The sequence below is a fragment of the Carassius auratus genome, chromosome 27, assembly GCF_003368295.1.
Source record: "Carassius auratus strain Wakin chromosome 27, ASM336829v1, whole genome shotgun sequence".
NCBI lineage: Eukaryota > Metazoa > Chordata > Actinopteri > Cypriniformes > Cyprinidae > Carassius > Carassius auratus.
In genome coordinates, this window is record NC_039269.1 from 11,831,087 (window position 1) to 11,855,151 (window position 24,065).

The 24,065-nt window shown below is 36.0% G+C and overlaps 2 protein-coding genes and 1 long non-coding RNA gene across 4 annotated transcripts in view; 2 read left to right on the forward strand and 1 right to left on the reverse strand.

The window, feature by feature from the left end:
- Positions 1-8,081: 8,081 nt before the first annotated feature.
- Positions 8,082-10,936, forward strand: LOC113045503 (tissue factor). Its single transcript, XM_026205908.1, has 6 exons — positions 8,082-8,263; positions 8,552-8,675; positions 8,810-8,997; positions 9,092-9,270; positions 9,368-9,536; positions 10,398-10,936. Exons 1-6 carry the CDS (start codon positions 8,194-8,196, stop codon positions 10,547-10,549), a joined length of 882 nt encoding a protein of 293 aa, XP_026061693.1. The 5' UTR covers positions 8,082-8,193; the 3' UTR covers positions 10,550-10,936.
- On the reverse strand, positions 10,720-15,502 carry LOC113045504 (uncharacterized). The gene is made up of 5 exons (XR_003275994.1): positions 15,043-15,502; positions 14,886-14,948; positions 13,882-13,977; positions 13,510-13,587; positions 10,720-12,921 (listed from the first exon to the last, which is right to left on the reverse strand). It is a non-coding gene; the product is annotated as an uncharacterized LOC113045504 (long non-coding RNA).
- A 3,690-nt stretch (positions 15,503-19,192) lies between these two features.
- Positions 19,193-24,065, forward strand: part of LOC113045506 (rho GTPase-activating protein 29-like) — a 37,313-nt gene continuing 32,440 nt past the window's right edge. For both annotated transcript variants that reach the window (XM_026205909.1, XM_026205910.1), the window contains exons 1-2: positions 19,193-19,316; positions 20,887-21,237. In XM_026205909.1, coding sequence (XP_026061694.1) covers positions 20,967-21,237 — 271 coding nt within the window. In that variant the 5' untranslated portion in view covers positions 19,193-19,316; positions 20,887-20,966. The remainder of the gene's footprint in view (positions 19,317-20,886; positions 21,238-24,065) is intronic.

Below are 24,065 nucleotides of genomic sequence, written 5' to 3' on the forward strand. Positions count from 1 at the left end.
TTCTTTGCAATGCATATGCGACTAACTCTGCAGTATTGCATTTGCTTGCTCTTATTGTGGCGATGGGAATCTGCAGAGATCCCTGCTGACTACTGGCAGAATTACACCCTCGTAAGTGTCCTGCCCTCAGACACTTTACAGATAAATCATGAGAGCAAAAAACCTTAATCCCTGAATATTTTAAAATGATTTACGTTTTTTATAGTAATCTCTAAAACGACATATCAGTTATTAAAATAACCTTTGAATTAGTAATTTGCATGAGCATATATAACAACCAAAAGATGGCGCTCACATAGCAAGGTACAAACAGGGTCTATGAAATAATTTATCTTAACACAAAGATAAATAACAGGAGGATTTCCAGCTGGTCAGGGAAGGTAGAAGCCACTAATAACATTGGACTTATCAGTAAAGCAACACAAAACTGCTGATAACTGTGAGAATAATCAGTCATGAACATTCCAGCCAAAAAAGGATTTCAACACTTCAGAATGAGAAAACACAGCAAATACATCTGCTCTGCACAATACCAGCTCTGTTCAGTGAGTCCTATAGTGAGCCAGAGCATTTGGATCACTTTTCATGAGCTTGGAATCTAATTCAAGTGCAACAGATGATGATTACTAAAACTTTGAAAGTTATATCACAGCCTTTTAATTTTACCTAAAACAAAATCAGTTTACAGCAGAAATGCCCCATCTGCTTTTCTACATTCAATGAAAGTGAACGGAATCCACATCTGGACATTTTCACTCAACAACCACTCTGTTCTTCACACAAAATTAGGAATTTTGGAATATAAGTTATTTATGGTGATATTTAGTCTTTTTTAGAGCTTGACAGCCTCTGGTCTCTATCAGGGTTGTTTTAGTTTTTATGAATATAAAAAAAAATAAATAAATAAATAAATATGTTGAAGTTTTAAAATTTTAATAATTTAGTTGTATGTTTTTGTCATTTTTTGAACGCAAAACAGTGTGTAGTTTACTTTCTACTGAAACGTGTTAGACACACTATATATTCTGTATATCAACTTTTTGTTTTAACACTCTTTACAATCTAGAATAAGTTTTGTATTATACATAAGCATTAGCATTATAACTTTATTAATCAGGGCTGTAGAGCTGCATGACATGTGTAAAGTGGGAAGTGACTGATAGGTCAAGTGTTAATACACACTCATACAAAATGCATTGCAAAATGCAAACCGCACAACATACTACTCTTTACGCTTAAAAGTGCATTGTGTGCATTGTGTACATGTGGTAGAATTGACAATAAAGCAGACTTTGACTTTGACTTTGACTTTGACTTTGACTTTGACTTAATCACAGAGTGGATTGGGCTCATCTGAATGTTGATAATGGGACCAGAGTTCAACATTATCTCTGAGAGTCATCATGAATGTTGTAGGAGGTTGAACCAGACGGTGTTTTTCTCGCTTCGTGTCATATCATATGAGCTGTTTCATAACCATGCTGAAAGAGTTTAACAGGTTCAGAGAAGAAACAGAAAAATACTTTTAAAAGGCAGTTTTCTATCCTTTAATGTTCTGCATGTTTTTTTTTTTTTTTTTCTATTAAAAGAACAGTCCCTTGAGTGAACGGATCATAGCGTTTGTAAAATAGGAATGGTTCCCAGTCTGCAATGGTGTGGTCAATGCAATGAGAGCATGGGAAACTCAGAAAGGGACTTTCTTAGATGTCTATATTTTTGTACACTTGTTTTTATCAATCTGGCCAGGACAGATGTTCCTACCGGCCTGTTCTAAATAGTTGACTTAATATGTATATGATAAATATAAACGAATTATGTTTTCCATGTTTCCATTATAAATCAATGTATTTTAATTGTCATTTCCAAATAGTTGGAGACTTCCTGGAACCATACTTTACAGGAATGAATAAATTGTACTAAAGAATATGAGATGAAGGGTGTGGAGTTGAGTTGGGTGTGGAGCTGATGATAACGCTAGTAAATGTTTTTAGAGAGTGATAAAAAGTGTGATACAGCAGTGATTGATTAAGACTCAGCGCCGCTTTGCAGAGAATTTTACCGAAAAGTTCATGCTGTGTTTTGTTTATTCCACAAAAGTAATTCAAAAGTGATCCATCTTTCAGTCTTTTCGCCCATCCATAATTAATTTTTTTCATCATTCATCTTCAATCTTTTCATCCATCCATCCATCTGTCAATTTGTCAGTCTTTCCATCATCCATCAACTGTCAATCTTTCCATCATCCATCAACTGTCAATCTTTTCATCATCCATCCATCCATCATCCATCTGTCAGTCTTTCCATCCATCCTTTACATCATCCATTTCTCAATCTTTTCATCCATCCAACAATCCTCTCATCTCTTGATCATCATCCATCCACCCATTCATTCATTCATCTTTCAGTCCATCCTTTCTTCCATCTACCCATCTGTCAATCTTTCCATCATGCATACATCCATCCATCTGTCAATCTTTCCATCCATTCAACAATCCTTCATCTTTCAATCCATCATCCATCCACCCATTCATTCATCTTTCAGTCCATCCATCCATCTTTCAGTCCATCCTTTCTTCCACCTACCCATCTGTCAATCTTTACATTATCCATCCATTTGCCAATCTTTCCATCATCTCTCTCAGTCTTTTTATCCATCCAACAATCCTTTCATCTTTCAATCCATCATCCATCCACCCATCCATTCTTCTTTCAGTCCATCCATCCATCCATCCATCCTTCCATCCATCTTTCAGTCTATCCTTTCTTCCATCTACCAATCTGTCGATCTTTCCATCCACCCATCCATTTGTCAATCTTTCCATCATCCGTCTATCAATCTTTTCATCCATTAAACAATCCTTTCATCTTTCAATCCATCATCCAACCAACCATTAATTTATCTTTCAGTTCATCTGTCTTTCAGTCCATCCTTTCATCCATCTATCCATCCGTCAAACTTTCCATCATCCATCCATAAATCTGTCAATCTTTTTTTTATCATCCACCCATTCATCCATTTGCCAATCTTTTCATCATTCATCCATCAATCTTTTCATCCATCCAACAATCCTTTCATCTTTCAGTCCATCATAAATCCAGCCATCCAATTATCTTTCAGTCCATCCGTCTTTCAGTACATCATCCATATATCCATCTGTCAGTCTCTCCATCATCCATCTATCCTTCCATCTGAATTGCAGTGCTACGTTCTGTTTTCTTAGTTTAAATTCAGGAACTGAGCTTGAAGTTAAAGGCATTCTCAGTTAAATTCTGAATGGCACACAAACCTGGTAAAGACTCTTACTAAACATGTTTTATCATACACAGGACAGCTAAATGACGTAAAGATTGTATTCAGTCATCAGCCGTCTGTAACCCTAGCCAGAGAAAAGAACACTGTGCGGAGAGCAGACTGGCACTGCTGACAGGTATAATCAGTAATATCCTGGAGCCAGTAGAGGACAGACAACCGCTCAGCGTCTCTGAATTTGAACTTATGCTCTGGCCACGTGTTCACCATTTCCTGTTATCATAAGCACAGGCTTACAGTCATTATGATGATGGCTCAGACTGTATAACAATGGCCTGACCCAGGGATGGGGATCCTTTGTATTAGTCTGATCAGATCAGACACTTGTGTGATCTGTGTAGTGTGTTTATACTGGATAAGAAGCCGACTTGTTGGAGTCTGGGAAAAATCTGGGGTTTCTAGAGTTAAATTCCTCTTCATAGAGGGGTGTTTTAGCAGGCCTGTCTCCTGGGGTGGGATTGGGAGGGGGAGGGGGAGTGTCAGGGGGTGTCTGAGAATGTTCTATGGAGCTGTCATAAGAACACTCTGTTGAGACAGACTCTCAGCATGAAATTGCACAATAGAAATTGATCTCTTTTTTTATTTTTCAGTCAGTCTTTATGGCTCAAACTCCTTATGCAGTTGACAAAAGGGCACAGCTAAAGGACAAACAGTGTAGAATTGAGTAACTTACAGCTTTCTAAACATAGCATTTATTCAGGCCTTCATTTGACCTGTCATCACCAGAGACTTGATCTGAAACATGTTGACTCTGATGGTGACAAGTTACAAAGTAGAGTATTAGTCATGAGACTCATTAAAGGACAAAAAGAGTGGTGATGACACATTTCAAAGTTCTGACATTTTTTCATTTAATTAATAAGCCTATTGTTTTATATATATTGTTAACTTGGCAAACAGCCTAAATATTGACCTTGGTGTTACTGTAGGTGTGTTCTTTCTGGGATATTGTACCTTATTACTAACACTGAAAGTAGATAGAACACTAGCAATTTTCAGAAATATTTAGTGCTCGCTGAATGAACTTAACCACATGCATTTTTCACATTCAGTCGATGGTAAAAGTCCAAAGTCTAACACAGATATGTTTATTTTATTTTCGATTTTTACTCAGTAATAGAAGCAATCAAAAACTATTTTTATCCAAGAACATTCTTTATCTGCAGAATTGAAAGACTTATTTGTTAAACCTGAATTGGGTCATAGTTGGCCAAATGCTTTACTTTTAATTTAATCACAGCACAATATTTTCCTCCAAAAGGCTTCAGTTTTGTGAAACAGCTTCGAATAAATTTCATATAAAGTTGAACTATTTTTTGTAAACTATTGCAAGAGTGTTATGGGAGGTTGTCAAAAAAAAAAAAAAAAAAAAAAAAAAAAACATTGTAGGTCTGATGTGGCCCAAGGCCTTCCTTTCTTATAAAATTATATCTTTACCCATGTTACTACCATGTTTGCCAGACAAACGTTATATTTCCAATTGAAAAGTAATTCCATATCTTCCCTCAGCAAGCCACATTTTTATTTATTTATTTTAAAAGACCCTGTTTTGGAAGTTTTGGCTAATTACTATGATTTCTCTCACTGCTTACATGCTTTATTCTCCCATGATTTTAGTTAGTACAGTATAATGGAAATCGTGTTTGTATTGTACTATAGATATGCTGATGAAATTTCCGTCTGTGACACTGTTGTACAAAAGCACTATAGTTCCATATAAGGCCCACGACCAAAAATGGTAGTCAGACGGCCCATAAAGGCTGGAATTCTTACTCCTTCCACATAACTGAGACCAGACATTGAGAACAGTATAGTCATGGAAATTGTACACCACACGCCTGCCACACTTATATATGTTATTGCATCTCCAGAAACTGGGCAAAGAAAAAATGAAGTTTCAAATACAGATTTTAAAGGGGACTTGCTTAGTATACTCTAAATACTTTCTGTATCACAAATAGAATCAAAGCATTAAAATCATAATTTGGTCACACAAGTGATCCAAATTAGTAATACGCATATTAGTTATAAAAATTAATATAATAAACATTAGAGATTAGAGATTAATACAGATTAATACTGATTAACATTAGAGATTAATACAGATTATAGGGAAATAAAAATATACACAGACTGGCGAAATTTCTCACAAGAAGAAAGGTTTTGGATATAAACTTTGCTTAGGTATAGTCCAAACTGGCTGCTATTAGTAGTAATTGAAAATCAAACAAACAAAGAATCCAGTACTATTATGAGGGAATTATATATTTATTTATTTTATTTTTTGCAAAAATAATTTTCTCATTTATATTTAAACAGCTGAGAGACTGTGTATTCATGAGTTTGGAATTTATAACATTTTAAAATTGTATGTATACTCGATACATTTTTTTGTTGTTTTTTTGGTTAGGATGGTACTATATTATGAGAATATGTGTTGTGTTAGTGTCATTCAACCAGTCAGAAGCAGGGCTTTACTTTCACACAGTCATCATTGTTGAATTCCCTATACTTCTTTTTTTTTTTTTTTTTGCTGCTCAGATGAATTTGATCATAGGTCCCACTTCCTTCTCCTTAATGTGGTATCAGACAAATTGTAAAGCACCCTTTTATAAGGAACTGTTATTTCCATTATGTGAAAAACAGTACATCCGCCACAGTTGCTTCATTCTGGCAACATCGTTCCTGTTATCTCTTGCATTGAGAGCAGAGTATTTAACATCCCAGAATAAACTGATTCATTAACACTCACACATGCAAGATTCCTATTTCATCTTTTACCTGCTGTTTACCATTAAAAAGAGGCTTTTATTAGATCACTTGATTCAGCAATTAAGTAACTGAGGAAAAACACAGAATCATTGACAGAAACTGACCCACACATGTGACAAGATCATTTCTACAGTGCCACTGCTGGGAGACAAATTATGGTTATGAAACCGAAAGCTTGTTAAACTTGATGATGTCAACTGGCAGCTGATGCAAAAAGTTTTTGAAAAACATGATCATGAGGCTTTTATCTTCATTCTTATGTTGTGTTTTCTTGGAAAGTTTTATTTAAAATGATATACACTATATAAACTACACACATACACACACACACACACACTAATGTTTTATTAAGGTTTTACTAATGTTTAAACAATTTACAAAACTGTTACATTTCATGACTTTTCAGTTCACCACAAATATGAAGTCCATGATGTCCTGGCATGTTCATAAAATGTTATCATGTCAAAGTATGGCATTACGTCATGCTCTTATGATATCCCTTGTCTGGTCAGTGCGTGACCATCAAGATGTCTCAATCTCTTACTACATGTCACACATTTGGGATGACTGGACCTCCACTTAAACTTTAATTAAACAGTCACAGGAAGCAAATTGCAATTTTACTCACAGTTTAAAGTGTTTCAGTTGTTTATCACTTATAAATAAACAAATTGACATTGCAGCTATTCTAAACATTTCAATTTAGGTAAACGGTTGTAAACTCTTAACATAAACTAATAAATTTTCTGTCATTTAGACTTGAGTTTATCTTTGTATAGTCTCCTAATAATCAACAAAATTAATAATCTTAATGGTTAACATTTAACTTTTTTTATGCATTGAATTTGCCACATGTGAGAATATATTACAGCAGAGACCTTTAGACAATAGTAGCCTTTTCTTATTTTAGCCAATAAAGCCTGTGTTATTAAGAAGCAGGTTCATAAAGCTCTTTGTTGTAGTCAAAATTGGTCTCATCCGCCATCTGTTTCCTCTGTCCTTTGTTAATCTTCACTTCACAGAACACATGATCTAAATGAACAGAGTTTTGAAAAGAAGATTCACCTAATAACTTTTTTTAATTTTGACCAGTAAGTAGAGCCAAGATGGCTTTCCGACAAGGCCTCTTATAAAGAAAGAAAGGGGCCACCTTCAAATATTTTGTCCTAAGTCTTGTAAATTCAAGTGACGGGCTAGACACAAAAATAAATATTTGTAGGGGTTAGCTAGAAGGAGCTCATCTGTTTTTGTTTAGATTTTTATATAGGCATATGAAGTTTCCAGAACTATGATTTTGTTTGATTGTAATGAACTCAAGTCAGAGGCACATGAACAAGTCAAGCACAGAACTGTGGTTACACAAATCATGCTCGGCCGGTGTGTTCTTTGCCACAGAGTTACTTAAGAGTGAATCGTCAACACAAGAAGAGTGGAACATCTGACTGAAGAAAAAGCTTTTTTTAAGAAAACCTATAGAAATTTAGAATGGGAAATGATGATTCTTTGCGCATATAATATAAATACAGGAAAATAAACTTCACTTGTAAAAGTAGCTTTTATATTACAACGGACAAAACTTAAAATGCAAATAAATCTCCCATGTCAGATTTTGGATGATTTATAGGTAACCCAACTAAATTGAATTGATGAATGTCCAATTTTAATTCTCCTGCACAACACATTCTACTGGCAGCTAAAAGAAAGAAAGAAAGAAAAACACCGAAGAAATGACCAATTTAATGACAAAATAACATGATGACATTACAAAAACCACAGGCAAGCGCTTTATCAAGTGTTTCAAAGAACGTGCTTGAATTTGTAAATTAATCTGTATTAAACCGGTACCCGGATAACCATATATGGTAATAAGGTGCGCGCTACGATGGATGCCCAGCCAGTGACAAAACCCCAAAGTTAAGAAAGGGGCGGGGCGGAGCGCCATTCATGACTCATGACGAGTCCACTCTGTGGCAGGCAGCGCGAGAGCTCTCGCACACACTATAAATACAGGCGAGGCGGCTGATGGGAGATTTAAATGACAAACGCTCCTCAGACGGATAAATTGGATTAAATATTTTACGCTTAAATTGGACTGTTTGCTATCACAAACGATGGAACGCAATACTGTAATGTTTTCGGCACTTATTCTTGTCTGGCTTACACTCGTAAACGGATCCCCGGGTAAGATTTTTGTAAGGTTTTTTTTTTTTTTTTTTATACCGTCAACTAATCAAAATATTAACTGTTTACTCGCAGTATTGTAGTGTAACGTTAGGCCTGTAGCATTCTATTGCACTATACATTACATTTTGGCTTGGCACATTGTAGTAACTTAGCTATAGCAGTGTGAACTTTAGATGTAACGTTAGTTTTGTTGTATCTCAAGGTTGGTTCGTAATGGAAACCACGAAAGCTACGTGATGCCTTTCATACTGTATTGATCTAACTGATGTACTCTTTCCTATTTAGCATCTTTGGAAGTGGGCAAACTTACCAAAGCAACAAATGTTTCATGGTCCTCTTACAATTTCAAAACAATCCTAACATGGGGACCTAAGCCTGTCAACTACACATATACAGTTGAATTTTCAAGGCAAGTACACAAATATCTCATTTAACCTGCATTGCAGTTTGGTCTTATTTTGTTATTTTGTAATTTAAAATTCAGCACGATGTAAAGTTAATATGTATTGATTGGGTTCTAACCAACATAATCTTTCTCTGCAGAGTTGGTAGGGACAAAGTGAGAAACCCTCACTGCATCAGAAGCTCTGAGACTGAGTGTGACCTGACTAATGAACTTGAACTAAAGGGGGTTTATTCTGCTGATGTCCTATCCGAGTCTCCACTGGGGTCTGCTGACTATGTGGAGCCCCCTTACACCAGATCAGAGACGTTCTGTCCTTATAATGACAGTGAGTCTTCCAACACTTCCTCCTTCGAAATTCAACCAATTTTTTTGTTTAAAGCAGTTGCTTTAATATATATATATATTTCTTTTTCATGAAGCTATAATTGGAAGACCTGAGTTTAGGTTGAACGCGAATAAGAACAATAAGATTATGCTGATCATACAAGACCCCATCACAGCTTTGCACAAAGATGGCAGATCTCTGAACATCCGTGACGTCTTTAAGAAAAATCTCAAGTATAAGATTGCATACAACAAGGCTGGAAGCACAGGAAAAGTGAGTAGAAGCATGTTTACGAGCTATAGATGCTATTGAAGATTATGTGCCTTCTGAATTGTGGTCGGTAATGGCTTGTTGGCTGGTTCTTTTTCAGAAAATGCGAACTGTGGATGAGAGCAAAGCCGAGTTTAATAGTCTAGATGAGGATCAGAGTTACTGCTTCAGCGTGGCGGCATACATCCCCTCTCGTAAAGGAGACAAGAGGATCGGAGAGTGGAGCCTCCCAAAGTGCTCACCACAGGAGCACAAGACCCTGATTGAGGGTAAGCTTTTCATCTAAAACTTGACCGCTTACTTTTGACATTTACTAGGGTGTTCCACCCATTTTAGAAACAGAGGAAAGCAGCAAAGGAGTATTCAAGTATTCCAAATGATTCAGCTTTTACTCAAAGATTTAGCTGTCTATAATCGCAATGTTATGGAAAACAGGAAGGTTGTTAAGCATGAAGAGGCCGGTTCCAGTTAACTGAGTAGAAGAGGGAGGATGACACACGCTGCCATTACTTACACTGACTAGGGCTGACCGCTGGACTGAAATGGTTTCAGCACCTGGAGTTTTCAAACTCAAGATTTCAGCATTTTCATTGTATAATCTAGTAATTGAATAATACTAAAAATAAATGAATTAATAAATGTATTAAAATAAGGCTTGTTTAAACTAAAACATTCGATTTTAAATGTTTAAAAACCTTTAAGAGTCCTATTTAAAAACGATTGTAAGAGTTACATTGTTCAGAAAAATCTGATACATTTACAAAATACATTGTTATGGAAAAACAAGTTTCAGTTTATTGACTCAGTTTCCTAACTCTTTAACATTAACACTTTTATCATTGACCTTACAAACAAACAGACAGAGAACCGTTATTTTTGCTCTTGAGCAACAGCCATACAATAACTTAAATTCTGTGTCTTATGTGAGTTTAAAATTGCCAAATCATTTTCCATTACATTTTCCATGGTTTTTTTTCTACATTGGTTTATCTAATGCCATTTTGACATCACACACATCTACATACCACCTAACTAAGCTTTTCAATTAAATTGAATGCATTAAAATGAATTCTAGATTCTATTTTATTTAGTAAAAATGATTGTTTAATATTCCTGTTTCTTTTCAATAGTCTATGGACTTGCTGTGATTGGAGGAGCAACGCTCATTATACTGGCTTTTGTAATTGCTGTAATCGTTCTGATCGTGGTTTGCTGTAAACGAGCACGAAGACAAACATCGATGGCCAAGGAGATAAAGGAATACAACATTTCTGATGTTTGAGCTCCAAACGGGAGGTACAGCTGGACTATAACCGTTTACACGCGGAGCAGAACCTGTGTGTGTGTGTGTGTGTGTGTGTGCGCGCGCGCGCGTAGCACACCTGCAGTACAGCACTGGACTGGTTTCTATGAAACTCTTAACACTACATGATATGTTGTACATATCAGACCTTTTTTTTTTTTCTCTTTTTTTTGTCATAGATGTATTGTATTTGAAATGTATTGGTTTATTAAATGCCATTATTTATTATTTTCTTTAGAAATACATGTATTAGCTGCTTTGTGTATACAGTATTATATCTAGTAGAAAAAGAAATATTTATATTTATGTTTTTTAATATCTAGGAACTTCAAAAGATAGAAACCGCAAATAAATTATTATACTTGTCATGAATTTTTTTTTTTTTTTTTAAAGGGGTACCAAAACTTAACTTAATTGACCTATGCTTTGTAATTATTTATTTAAAAGGACTTGCACAATCCAAAAAAAAGAGGAAGAGTGTAATCTTTTGAGGCAGCAATTCCTTGTTTTACATTTTTAAACAAAAACCCTAATGGCACAGAAAGCATGTTCAGATTGTGCAACACAACACAAATGAAAACGAACCGGGAGACACTCTCTGGTGAAAAATAAAGTGTTGCATTCTGGTCCCAGTAGCTCACTCTTGTGGTAAACTATGGTAAAGATGTAAAAGTCTTGTTTTTGTTTTCTGTTCAAGACATAAATTATACTTGAAACAAACAAATGTGTGTATGCCTTCCAAAGCAGTAACCTATCCTAAATAAAAGTAAAAAAGCCTAAAAAACCTCTCAAACCAAATGTCAAATTAAAACAAATTGACCATAAAACCAATTTAGAGTTTCTTTGCTTTTAAAATATCTCACAAGATATTTCATTGCACGTTCTGTAATTCAATAAAATAAATAGAACTGGTCTGTAAAGCACAATGTATCAAGAATTTTCTCAAACATATATTTTTAGGCATTATTATCTTTTAAAATAAAATACATAGACTGCTCATTACACTTAAATAATACACTATCCATAGTATCCAGTGGCATGCAACAATTTTATTGACAACAACATATGCATGTGACTGTTCCAGTTTCAAAATACAAATCAAGTATCACAACAAAAAATGACTTTTTATATTACAAATGCTTGATTCTTAAAAGGGATAACAAACCCAATTTTATTCCTTACAAAAATCTTTTCAGATAATGCGCAGTAACCCCTCCCTGAGACATATTTATCCACAGAGTTACAATCCTTTCTCTCAGACGAAGAAAAGCCGTTATATTTCAACAAAGTTTTATAATATAAAGAGTTTTTTAATTCACTAGGTACACAATACAATTGCTTCAGATCCACATCTAGTACAGATAGGCCTCATTCAGGGCTGTGAATTTCTGTGTAAAATCATTCTTGCGCAAATATTTGAATGATTTCATTATGGATGATTTACTCAAAGACTGACTCATGAATAAGTGTCATTATTATGATCCAAACGCCACCGTTTCCTTCATGATGGGTTTAAACTCATAGTTTCCCTTTCCATCCATTGGCAAGTAACACTCCAGTATAGAGATACAAAGAGTTAAAAATATCATAGGGCATAACTTGAGGTTTTGGAATGAATTCTGCAAACTGTATGAAGAAAGACGGGGGCTAAGTTGTACCTCGTGGTGCTTCCATAGTGATTTCCTGTGGGAGACTGTGAGCAGTGTGATGCCAACCTGAAAAGAGGAAACAGATGATTCCAGCGGAGCTCAGGGAGACAGATGTCTCTAAAGCAAACTCCCACAGGAGTAACAAATCCATTCCTGACTTCTCACGTACGACAGAAGACGAGAATGGTGGGGTGAGGAGTGAGCACTTCCTCTAGTCCTAAATAATAAGCATTTGCCTCAAGGTCTTCTTCTTTCAACACAACATTTTTGCATTTATCGTGCAGAAGAATATTGTGTATATAAGAGATTATAAAAGTAATCTATATGAATTAAGCAAATTAAGTCCTCTGAACAAACATTTTTACTTTATGTACTTTTGTACTTTATATTAAGATAAGATATAATAAGATATAATTTAGGCTTTTATTCACAAATAAAAATGGATTTCCACAGTCATAAAGCTCATCAAATATGGTCAACCGAAGTTGTGTGACACGGGTAAACAAACTTCATTCTTTTGTGTCAAGCAAGCATGGTTGATCTTTTTCTACAGTATACGTATGTGGATTGTTGATCAATGTTTATAGGTAAATAAAAGTCTAAATTTAATCTGTTCTTCATATAAAGCGATCATGTCATGATGATGATGATGATGACTGGATCTCTCCCAGGGTAAGAGGGATTTTCTCTACTGAATCATCTCTGAAAAAGAAAGAGAAAATATAGATATTAGAAGGATTTCTCAAGGATCATGAGACACTGAAGACGGAAGAAATGACTGCTGAAAATGCATCTTTGCATCACAGGATTCAATTACGTTCTAAAACATGTCCTAAAAAAAACAGTGATTTGAAATACTGTAGCAATTTTTGTTCACATTATTGCAGTTTCTACTGGATTTTTCATTAAATAAATGCAGCCTCCAGAGGTCTGTGTCTGTGTAGGCTTTTTTTAAAAACATAAAACTTTTACATTTTATTAGTATTGACTCATAGATACATCTGTCACAAATTTCTATGTTTAAAACAAAACATTTCACACAATTATAATCCAGACCTTTGATTCTCTTTGTAACCATGGTCTGTTCATATCTGACTGAATTCCGCTCCTTAAGGACTTCCTGAATTTCTGTGATGTGTGCAGTGAACCTAATAAATGGATTCAGACTCCAGATAAACGCACGGTCTCAAGCAGATGAAAGACAGACAGCAGGTGAGCGCTGATAAGGATAGTAAGGATAGAGATAATGGATGGCAAGAGAAACAAGCAGGTAATGAATGTAGCACTCACCCTGACAGTCCTGTCATATCTCTGCCTTCTCAGGGCCTGCGCCAAACTCATCGACATCCGCCCACTCTGGTAGTAGTCCTGCAGCGTAAAACAAACACAGAAGAACTTCTATCTTCTGTGCAAACATTTATCTAAGGAAATCATTATTGACCCAATAAAGCAATTTTACAAAGCAAGTGATGACAATTAAATATGAAGAGATCAAAGGCCAGTAATTAAAAGTGAAATATTATCTTGATTTGCATACAGTAGCATATTGCCCGTGTATAGTGAAAGTGATTTAAACAATTTTAACTGCTACCATAAAAAAAAAAAATATATATAAAATAATCAGCCTTATTAAACTGAATTTCTGAACGTGTTCATCCATACTCATTTCCAGTCCTTCAGAGTGTGTGATGTTCACTTTCCGCTGGTTTGTGAGGTCCAGGAACGGCCTTCTAATAACCAGTTAGCCCACCACTATGGCTATGTCAGGAGAATCAGAAAAAATGTTTACAATAATACTTTCACACTAGGCCAGTATATATTTATATAGGCCTATATCACATCATCCTTGGTGACATAAACAGTAGAAATATTTCAGAGGACATTACATTTTGATTGAAGATTATGAAGACAAAAAAGTTTTTTTGCGGTAATAAACAACAAAAAAACTCTTATGTCCCTTATGTCATTCCAAACCCGTAAGACCTTCATTCATCTTCAGAACTGCATAGACAGCAAAGGTATTTCCATGGTCAAAGCACAGAAACCTAGTAAGGACATTGTTAAAATAGTCCATGTGACTTGCACACACCGCGATTCTATAAGGGTACACTTAGGAGACAAATTGTAGAATAAAGTTATTTTTGTTTTCTCTATACCCAAAAATTATTCTGGTAGCTTCATAAAATTACGGTTGAACCACTGATGTCACATTGACTATTTTAACAAAGTCCTTGCCTCATTTTTTTGTGCCTTAACCATGGTAGTATACCCTTGCTGTCTATAGAAGGTCAAAAAGCTCTTGGATTTCATTAAAAAAAAAAAAACTTAATATTTGTTCCAAAGATGAACAAAGGTCTTACAGGTTTGGAATAATATGAGGGCAAGTAATTATGACAGGATTTTCATTGTTGGACTATCATTTTAAGGTTAAATGTGATCCATGTGGATTCTACTGCCATCTACAGTAGAAAATTACAACTTACTAACCAAATAACCAGGTAGCTAATAATGTTTACATTTGACTATGATGCTGTCCATAACACCCACTGAGAAACGGAAGTGTAGCGACTGGTCCACTTGAAAAACTGAGAAGTCTGATTTAAAAAGTTTGACCAACATTGTGTTCGAATTCTAATAGAAATCAAAACCATTTTTATTTTCCTCACCAGTCTCTGGAATGTTCCATTGATAGTTTGCTTTTCTCTCCTGTTTCCATTGTAGAATGCAATCTGCTCAATGAAACAATACACAGAAATCATGCATCCTTCATGAAATACATCAGGAGACAAACAGCCAGTCAAAGAGATGGGGTTCTATACACACCTGTTAGTGATGAAGCGAGAGCTGACACTTCTGTACTCCCCCTCATACCTCTGCTCAGTTATAGTCATCTTGCCAATCGGCCTGCGTAGCCCTGTAAGGAGCAGACTGGAGAACACCAGATATGCTATAGTACAGCTATACACTATACACTATAGATCAGCAAGCTAGCTGGACCCTACATAAGAGCAGGCAGAGGTTTCAAACTTAAAGTTGAGACTGATGGACAAAATTAGCTGGTAATTTCTATGAAACTAAAGCATTAAAAGAGCAGTTTGCAGATACAGATCAATATGTCTAGAGGCTGCATGAAAAGAGAAAATAATCAAGTGTGCTCAAACTGAAGACAAATGGTTCAGAATTACAGAAAATTTGTAGTTTTTTTTTCGTGTTTTCTGCATTACGTTGCTGACATTAGAGTAGAGGTGCACCACACTGTTACAGATTTTCTCCACATCTTGAGTTATCAGCTGGTCTGGGTTGGCAATACGGTTGTCCAGGTAGCCAATTTGATAGTATGTGAACCCCCTGTTGGATGAGATGGTATTATAAAACAGCAGTGCAGACAGTAGATATCATTAACACACACGGACTTTGAAGAACGGTCATTTTGAGCTTGAAGTCTACACACAGTACAAGAAAAGCAGGACAGACAGCTTACGTAGTGGTACACCTAATTTTCGGCATCTGAAAATCTTTTTTGATTTTCAGCCAAAACAGGAGAAAATGCGAGCAGAAAATATAGGCTACATATAATAATAATAATAATAATAATAATAATAATAATAATAATAATATATCCGGCAGTGTTCAACACGCATGTTTCACTCATTATTTATTATTTGGATAATTAGTCCAAACCAACAACAACTTATATCTGATTCTATAATTTAACAACATAATAATAAAACAATATATTTATTACAGTATTTATTCATCTTTTTAATGTTAGTTAATGAGAATACAGTTGTTCATTTTTAGTTCATGTTAATTCAGAGTGCATTAAACTAGCACTACTGTTGATTTTAATAATGAATTAGTAAATGTTGAAATTAACATGAATTAAGATTAATAAATGCTGAAGAACGTTCATTCTTAGTTTGTTAACAGTAGTTAACTAATGTTAGCTAATGAACCTTATTGTAAAGTGTTACCAATATTAATATAAATTATGTTTTATTGTGTTACTTTCAGTCAAAGTGTGGTTACTTTATCGGCTTTTTTTTTAGAGCGTCAAAAGTTACCTACCGCAGCTTTAAGTGATCTGGCATGTTCTCCTGACAACGACACCTAGAGGAAATCATACCACTGAGAAATGCACTCCACTACAACAACAAAAGGTATAGGAAAAGGGGAATCCTAGTAACTTAACGTAAAGATTCATAATTATGACTAAAGATCAGATGCATATGTATTTGCATATAAATACATCCCAAAATATCATGGAATTATTAGAGAAGTGGGCACAGCACAAGAGACTGAAATCTTTACCCACGTGGTAAATGTGATCAAGGATCTAACAAGGATCTAGTAAATACACAGGTAATGAAACTTTCAGGCGCCAGGTGTCGACAGAGTCACGTCATTCTTCAAAAGCGCGCTCAACTTTTCTTTTGCAAGGTTGTTGATACGTGCTTGTTTTAAAAATGTTTTTTATTTTGTAGTGATAAACGTGTTTAAGAGTTGTGATTAATTTTTGTTTTTATTAGAAAGTCCTCAAGTTATATGAAATATATATTTTTTGTAATTGTCTTATATTCTACACTTATAAGTGTTTTTTTTTTATTGTTAAATAAAAAAAAAAAGATCAGTTTTTATTTTTTTTCTGCCTGTATTTGGTAATATGTAGCCTACACACACACACACACACACACACACACACACACACACACACACACACACACACACACAGAGAGACACACACACACACACACACACATTTACATTCCGTCATTTAGCAGATGCTTTTATCCAAAGCGACTTACAAATGAGTACGTCTCAGTTAGCCTAATGCAGCACACATAGCAAGTCTTTTTTTTTATTATATAATAAATAAAAATAAAACCGATAGATTAGAAAAAGAATAGAGCAAGCTTGTGTTAGAGACACTGATATATTTTGCTTTTTGTTCATTGTTTAAGAAATAAAAAGAAAACAAATATAATACACATATTTTTTTAAATAAAACAAACAGTTAGTAAATGAATAGAGTGCAAGTCTAAAAGGGGCAAGTTTTTTTAAGAATAAGAATAGGGATTCCTAGAGTCAGAGGGCCTGTCTAAGCTGCAACATAAACTGAAATCAGCAATCATGATCCTTTGTACATTTATTTACAGAACCACAGGGTAAAAGCACAACTTCAGGGGTGAGCAAAGGCCCAAACAACAAACAAACACCAAATCAGCTCCTAACAGAAAATACTAAATTCCCTAACAAAAGAAAAACTAAATAAAAATACAATTTGCTACCCTAACTCCCTATCTAATGAAAAACAGGAGAAAACAATAATTACAAAAGAAAATGGCAATCATCCCCTACCGCTTCCAAGTGTGGAAAAGAGAATTTACTAAACTTTACAAAATATACAAAATGGAAAATGAGATTGACAACACCTTATCAACTCAAACATCCTCACTGCACTACACGGCATATCAACAGGCAAGCTAAGAGCATCAACGCTCAGTAGCAAACACACAACAGCACATGAACAATGGAACAACAGGAAATCACAAGATGAGCAGAGCTCCCTCCTCAGGCCCAGCAGATCCTTTTATTGCTGCTACCAATCAGATCGGGAGATCACTTTGATAGGATCCAACCCTGTGAGAGCGTCGAGAGAGAAAGAGAGAACGAGAGGACCAGCGAAGGAAGATACACACTCACTATATGTCTCAAGACGTAACAGGGTCAAATGAAGATGGAAGAGATGTGCTTTTAGCTGATTCTTGAAGATGGCAGGACTCAGCTGCTCGGATTGAGTTGGGCAGGTCATTCCACGCAACAGGAGGGAACATTTACAGTTTTTTTACATACATTTTCAAGACTTTACCTCTTTTTTTTCTACAAAACTTTACACACAAATCCAAGAATTGCACACACAAATGAAAAATGCACTGCATTCAAAAAATCACAAACACATCTCAAAAGCAAACATTTGCAAACACCTTTGCCATAAAAAAAAAAAAGTTGGACGCAGCATTAGTTCATTCATGCCACCGAGGCATAGGCTGCGACCAGCTGATTCGGTCAGCTGTCAAAACGCTCCAATCACTACCACTCTCCTATTAGACACAGGACACATATACGTGGCACCACTGCTCAGTAAGTATGCTCAACTGCTCACAACCCTCCCTCCCTCCCCATTATAAGAATGAGCATATTACCGTGCACCTTCTTTGTTTCAGATCACTAAGGCTTTCAAATCTTAGCGAACATGGATCTCACTGCTGAGAGACACTCATCTTCATAACCAGGCTACAGAATAGACGTCCCACTGCCACATCTACATGATTATCACTGTTTGCTTAAAAGACATTACTAAGAGAATTAACTGTCATGTATTTCTAAACTGATTGTTCCGGGGGATTAATGTTAAAGCTCCTGTATGTTCAAATATTTCGGGAGTAAGAAGCCCAATAAAGAACCATACCGCCAAAGATAAATTGTGTTTAATAGACTCAAAAAACTTGCCAAAGTGGTTTCTGTCCGAATTCCTGATTTTTTTTTTACATAAAGAATTGCATGAAGTGTTTTGCAAAAAGTGTTGTGACATATCAGGACACAATTTTGTATAATGACATGGGTATGACACAGGTATTACAAGGAGAGGGTGACTTAAGATGACATAACCCATGTCCCCATTTTTCAAAATTCTTATAAACCATACAGAACGAGTTTATTCGAGAAAGTAAAAATGCTTGAAAAAAAAAAAAAAAGATTGGCAATTTCTATGTGATCAACATCTCACTCACTATTATCACTAAAGGAAACATAGCACCTTTATTTCTACTGTTGGCTACATTTCTCCAGTCTCAGAGCAGCACATGTCATTTTGACGAGGAAAACAAGCGGCATGTTTTGCCGCACTCCACCAGCCAATAGGAAGTATGCTTTGAGGTCACGTGTTCAAGTTTCGAGTCAGTCAGTAAGTTTTTCTCTCGTCAGTTGTGATGCGAAGAGCGGTCCGTCTGCAAGCGTCTCTTTGAGAATGTTTTATGGATGTACAAAGGATTAACCTAAATAATTCTGCAGTATGATGCTCTTCAAGAACTACTCACGTAAGTACCACTCGTTTTAGATGCTCTAAACATAAAATAGATGTTAAAAGATTTTTAAATGTGAATTAGTTAGCTAGCAGCGCTAAAGTGTAACTTAAAGCAGCTAAGAAGTGGAGAACAGTTACAGTATTGAGAGGTAACGTTAACTTATTAGTTATTAAACTCGGTTTGTAACATCATATGTGCTCCCTAACAGTCAGAAAAGTATACACTTAACGTTAATCAAAATACAGGTTTTTACCAATTCATGAGTGTGTTTGAATGCTTATTTATGCTCCGTTAAAGAGCCAAGCTTGTCAAGCCAAAGCAGTGCATTTAATTTGGACGTAAATCTATTATTGGTCATGTTCCACATCGTGTCCGTGTTTTTCCTGTCCATTTCATCACGAAGCAGGTAGCATTGAACACAGGCGAGTGGGTTAGGTTTGAGTGACAGTTGTCAAGCCCCTGTTAAATGATACGATCGGTGCATTACTCGCATTCTCGAGACATGCGTCACCTGTAGACAGTCACGTAATCAAAGTGCACAAGAAAACAGTCCTGACTGCAAGAAATACATGAATGGATGATGCGTCCGTAGATAACTGATCAGCTAGACTGAGTACTTGAGTTGTAGTTGTCCCTAGATCATCATAATGATAATGCAAAGCTTTGACCTTTTGGTGGCTGTGGAAACTGGTTTTAAAATAAAGTTCCTGTTTGCTTAGAAAGGTAACTCTGATATTTTGATGAGTAACGTTATGTATAACATTTCAATATGATCCTTCCAGTATGTAAATGAGGAGAAATGTGTCATTTAGGTGATGTTTTATATCCAAACCAAATCAAAATTCACTTAAGCACAGACCTAATCCATCTGGTGCAACCAAGGTTAAGGCTTACAACAGTGAGTTATAGATCACCCTTGTTGGAATTGAACCCACATTCTAAAAGCATGGATTTCATTCTACATCAAAAGTGAGGAACAAATTGGGATTTATAATGGCAGAAACTTGTGTGAAAGTATATGCAGATGCCAACTAAAAAGCAAGCGTGCAAACTTTTTGTTACACTCATTAAGTTAATCCAACATCAATTATAAACATGATTTGTTTGAGGATTCTGAAAAAAAAAACTCTTATGTTCATCAAGGCTGCATTTATTTAATCCGTTACATGCATATTAAATGCAAATTATTGCTTAATTTTCAGCAGACATCACTTCAGTCGTCAATGTCACGTGATCCTTCAGATATTATTCAGATTCGCTGCTCATGTTGAAAATAGTTTTCTAAGGATTTTTTGTTCAATGGAAAGTTTAAATTTGAAATTTAAATATATATATATATATATATATATATATATATATATATATATATATATATATATATATATATATATATATATATTAATATCTAATGTAACCTTGCTGAATGAAAGGATTAATTCCGTTATTATTATTTTTTTTTACCTACCCCGGGCTTCTACTGTTATTGCTAATATATCACTGTTTGTTTACAAATGAGACCTCTGGTCTTTTGCTCTTATGCTGTTTGAATTGATCATTAATTTATCATAATTTTGTCTTGCAGTGCCTTCAGCTTTCCACCTGCAGGAGGGCGCTTGGATCAGCGGCTGAGGTGGCTCTCTGTCGGCAGAAGCTGCTGCTGGAATGTTCCGTCAGGGCAGCAACAGCGGGAATAAGCGCTTGATAAGCGGTGCTCGTCTCTCCCAGTCCAACATCCCTGTCTCCCTGTCCCCCGGGTCCAACAAAACGCTAGAAATGGGCCGCAGCTCTAAGACCAACCCTTTCAACGCTACGGGCCTGGATCACACCACCAGCATCCCTGGAGGGGACCCTGACTCCATCATGCAGCTGGTCAATGATGTGCGCACGTTTTCTGATGTGCTTCTGAGCCTAAAGGAGGCTTTTCACTCCAAAGGTGAGGTTCTACTTAACGTTTGCTTCTAAAAGTGCTTTGTTGCAGCTGCGGTTGATCTTGTGGGATCGTTTTTTAAATGTGCATATGGGTCAGTCCATGCTGATGTGGCAGGTTTGTAGGTTGTGTTAGTGTTTCTGATTCCCATCACTGGAGGAATGCCACGTCTGTCAGGATGCCACTGGTAAACTCCTGGCTGTCCGACTGAGAGTGTTTCTTTTCTGCTGCACAAGGCATCTCTGAAATTTGCCTCCTTATGGTATACACCCCCCCTCCCCATCTCCAATAGATATGACTGCACAAGATACACTGAGCCTTTTGTTGGTTATTTCTGTTTGCTTTTTCAAGGTACTTTTTGGAGAACTATGTGTTCCTGTTCTGCATTATTGGAAACAGCTAGATTATTATGTTCCTGTTAGATTCTTTTAGAGAAACAGTTGCTATGATGAAAGATTCTTTCAGAGTAAATACAGCATTTATGACCGAGCTCTAGAGTATAGATAGTGGCCAATTATGGTTTGTGGTATATACATAATTTAAATACTTTCCCATCTAAGAATAGCCAAACTGTCCTACCCCCAGCAGGGAATTATTGCTTTTTTTTCTTTGCAAGAAGCATTTCACCACTTAAAATGGGGGTCAGCTGCAAAACAAGTGTGGTAGCAATATATTTGCTATTTTTGTCTTAAATATGTTTATGTGCAACGGAGCCGTACAGCGGCTGATTTGCGGTTGCACATTGGCTATTGTGAATGTACTGACCTAATCATATAGCCATCAGCATCCCGATTTAAAAAAGTGTCTTAGAAAATTTAAATCAATATATTGTTTTCTGTAAGTGAGTAAACAAGATGGTTTTCACATAATTTAGAAAGAAAAATTCTAGGCTACAAGCTCCAGTTCTCAAAAATCCCGGGAACCAATGTTCTGTATGTGTTTTATTGCCTTATTCAAGTGTTTTAACATTTTTAGTTTTTCACTAACAACGCATAACATTTTTTTCTCATGCTGCTCACATATTATTATGGCCATGTTTGTGCTGATTACAGTGAGATTAGACTTTAGCCATTTAGATGTGTATTAGAAACTGAAAAAAGCACAAATGTCAGGGCATGACAAAACTTCTCCAGGCCCCAAAAATACCCTTAGACTCCAAGGGTTAAAGATCAAACATGTTTGATATTAATGGGGGTAGCCCCGATTTGTGTGTGAGCAGATCAGTAAGTGCAAAGTTTGATCAGTGAACGGCCCGCATAACTAAATAATCCACGGCAAACATCGTGACCGATCGAGGTACTCAACAAGATTTTTGCTATGATTCTCAGGAGGGGGAAAACAGGGCTAAATTGGGCTTAAATTCCTGTAATGTGAGCCCGGCTTCATTAAAGAATTCTGAAAACACTTTTTTGAAACATATATTATAATACAATGATTTTCTGAATATCCATGTGACACTGAAGACTGGAGCAATGGCTGCTGAAAATTCAGCTTTGAAACTATGCACGTTAAAATGTATTTTAAATTACAGTAGTTCACACTATTATTGTTTTACTTAATAGCCATCATATAAATGCAGCAGTGTGAGCATAAAAGTCTTCTTTCAAAAACATGAAACAAAATCTTACCGACTCCAACTTTTGAACTGTAGTGTAGATAAACTAACAGTAACTTGACTTCATCCAGCATGTACACTTTAATCAGACTGCAGTCTCAAATATTTAGTTGTTTTGTGTCATGATGACTTGGACAGACAGATAATAGCTCACTAGCTCACTACACTGTAAAGACACTTCCTCTATTTCTCACAAGAAATTGCACAAATTCAAATTGCTTAATTAGCATGACATTCTTTTATATGTTTTGCAAAAGCATTACCTGAGGATGGTAATAGAGAATAAAAAAATGAAAAAACTTTTGCACCAGTACTGTGGAAATGTGGCAGGTGGCCACAACAAAAACACAAATACCAGGAAAACGAATGAAACCTAGAAAAAGATTTGGTGCATATTTGAAGGAATATGAACAGCTGTCTGTTCTGTCTGTGCAAATGGGATTCCGGCTGCTTTTATTTCAACTGTTTAGTTAAGTATTGATGAGTGAGATTCTCCACACCACTCTCTGTCAGGCGGCCCGGTGACACTTCCTACAAGCAAATGCTTTTGACCTCCCCGCTCTTCCTTCTCAGTGCTGGAGATGCTCACTGACCCTCTAAATGTCTGGATTCACCCTGTCTGCACCGAGATTGATCATCACTGCTCTCCTCGCCTCCCTGGCTGTTATTTTATGCTAGCTAGGATCTACTAGCTAGCCAGGAAGAATGCTACAGGAACTCATCTTCGTGCTCATTTGCTCTGCAGTCTGAATGCACGTCACATGCGAGAATTCTGAAGCCACAATGTGGTTCACTTAAACTAGAAAGCTAGTGTGTTGTAAAGTGACTAGAAAACTGCAGTCACAGTACTTTATTTTGTTGGTGTTTATGTTGACGACTATGAACTTGGCTCGTCATCACTTTGATCGGTGCTACCAAACTCTTCTCGTCGGTGATTCCTCCTCCGTCATGGAGCCCCCTCTTCCTGCACAACCTGCATTCCTTCAGAACAAATGTTCACTTGTTGCTATGGTGCCTTCGATTGACTGTTGTTAGGTGTGCAACACACGAAAAATGACTCTTCCTCGTCGAAATTTCAGAATGTTTTCAAAGGCACCTTTCACCTCTGTTGTGGTTGTTTGACTTTCTGGCAGCTAGGGAATTTTTAAGAAGTTCAAAGTTGTCATAGTCAAATTGTTTTTAAATGGTTAAATGGTTTTGTACCTTCCTTCTTTCAGAT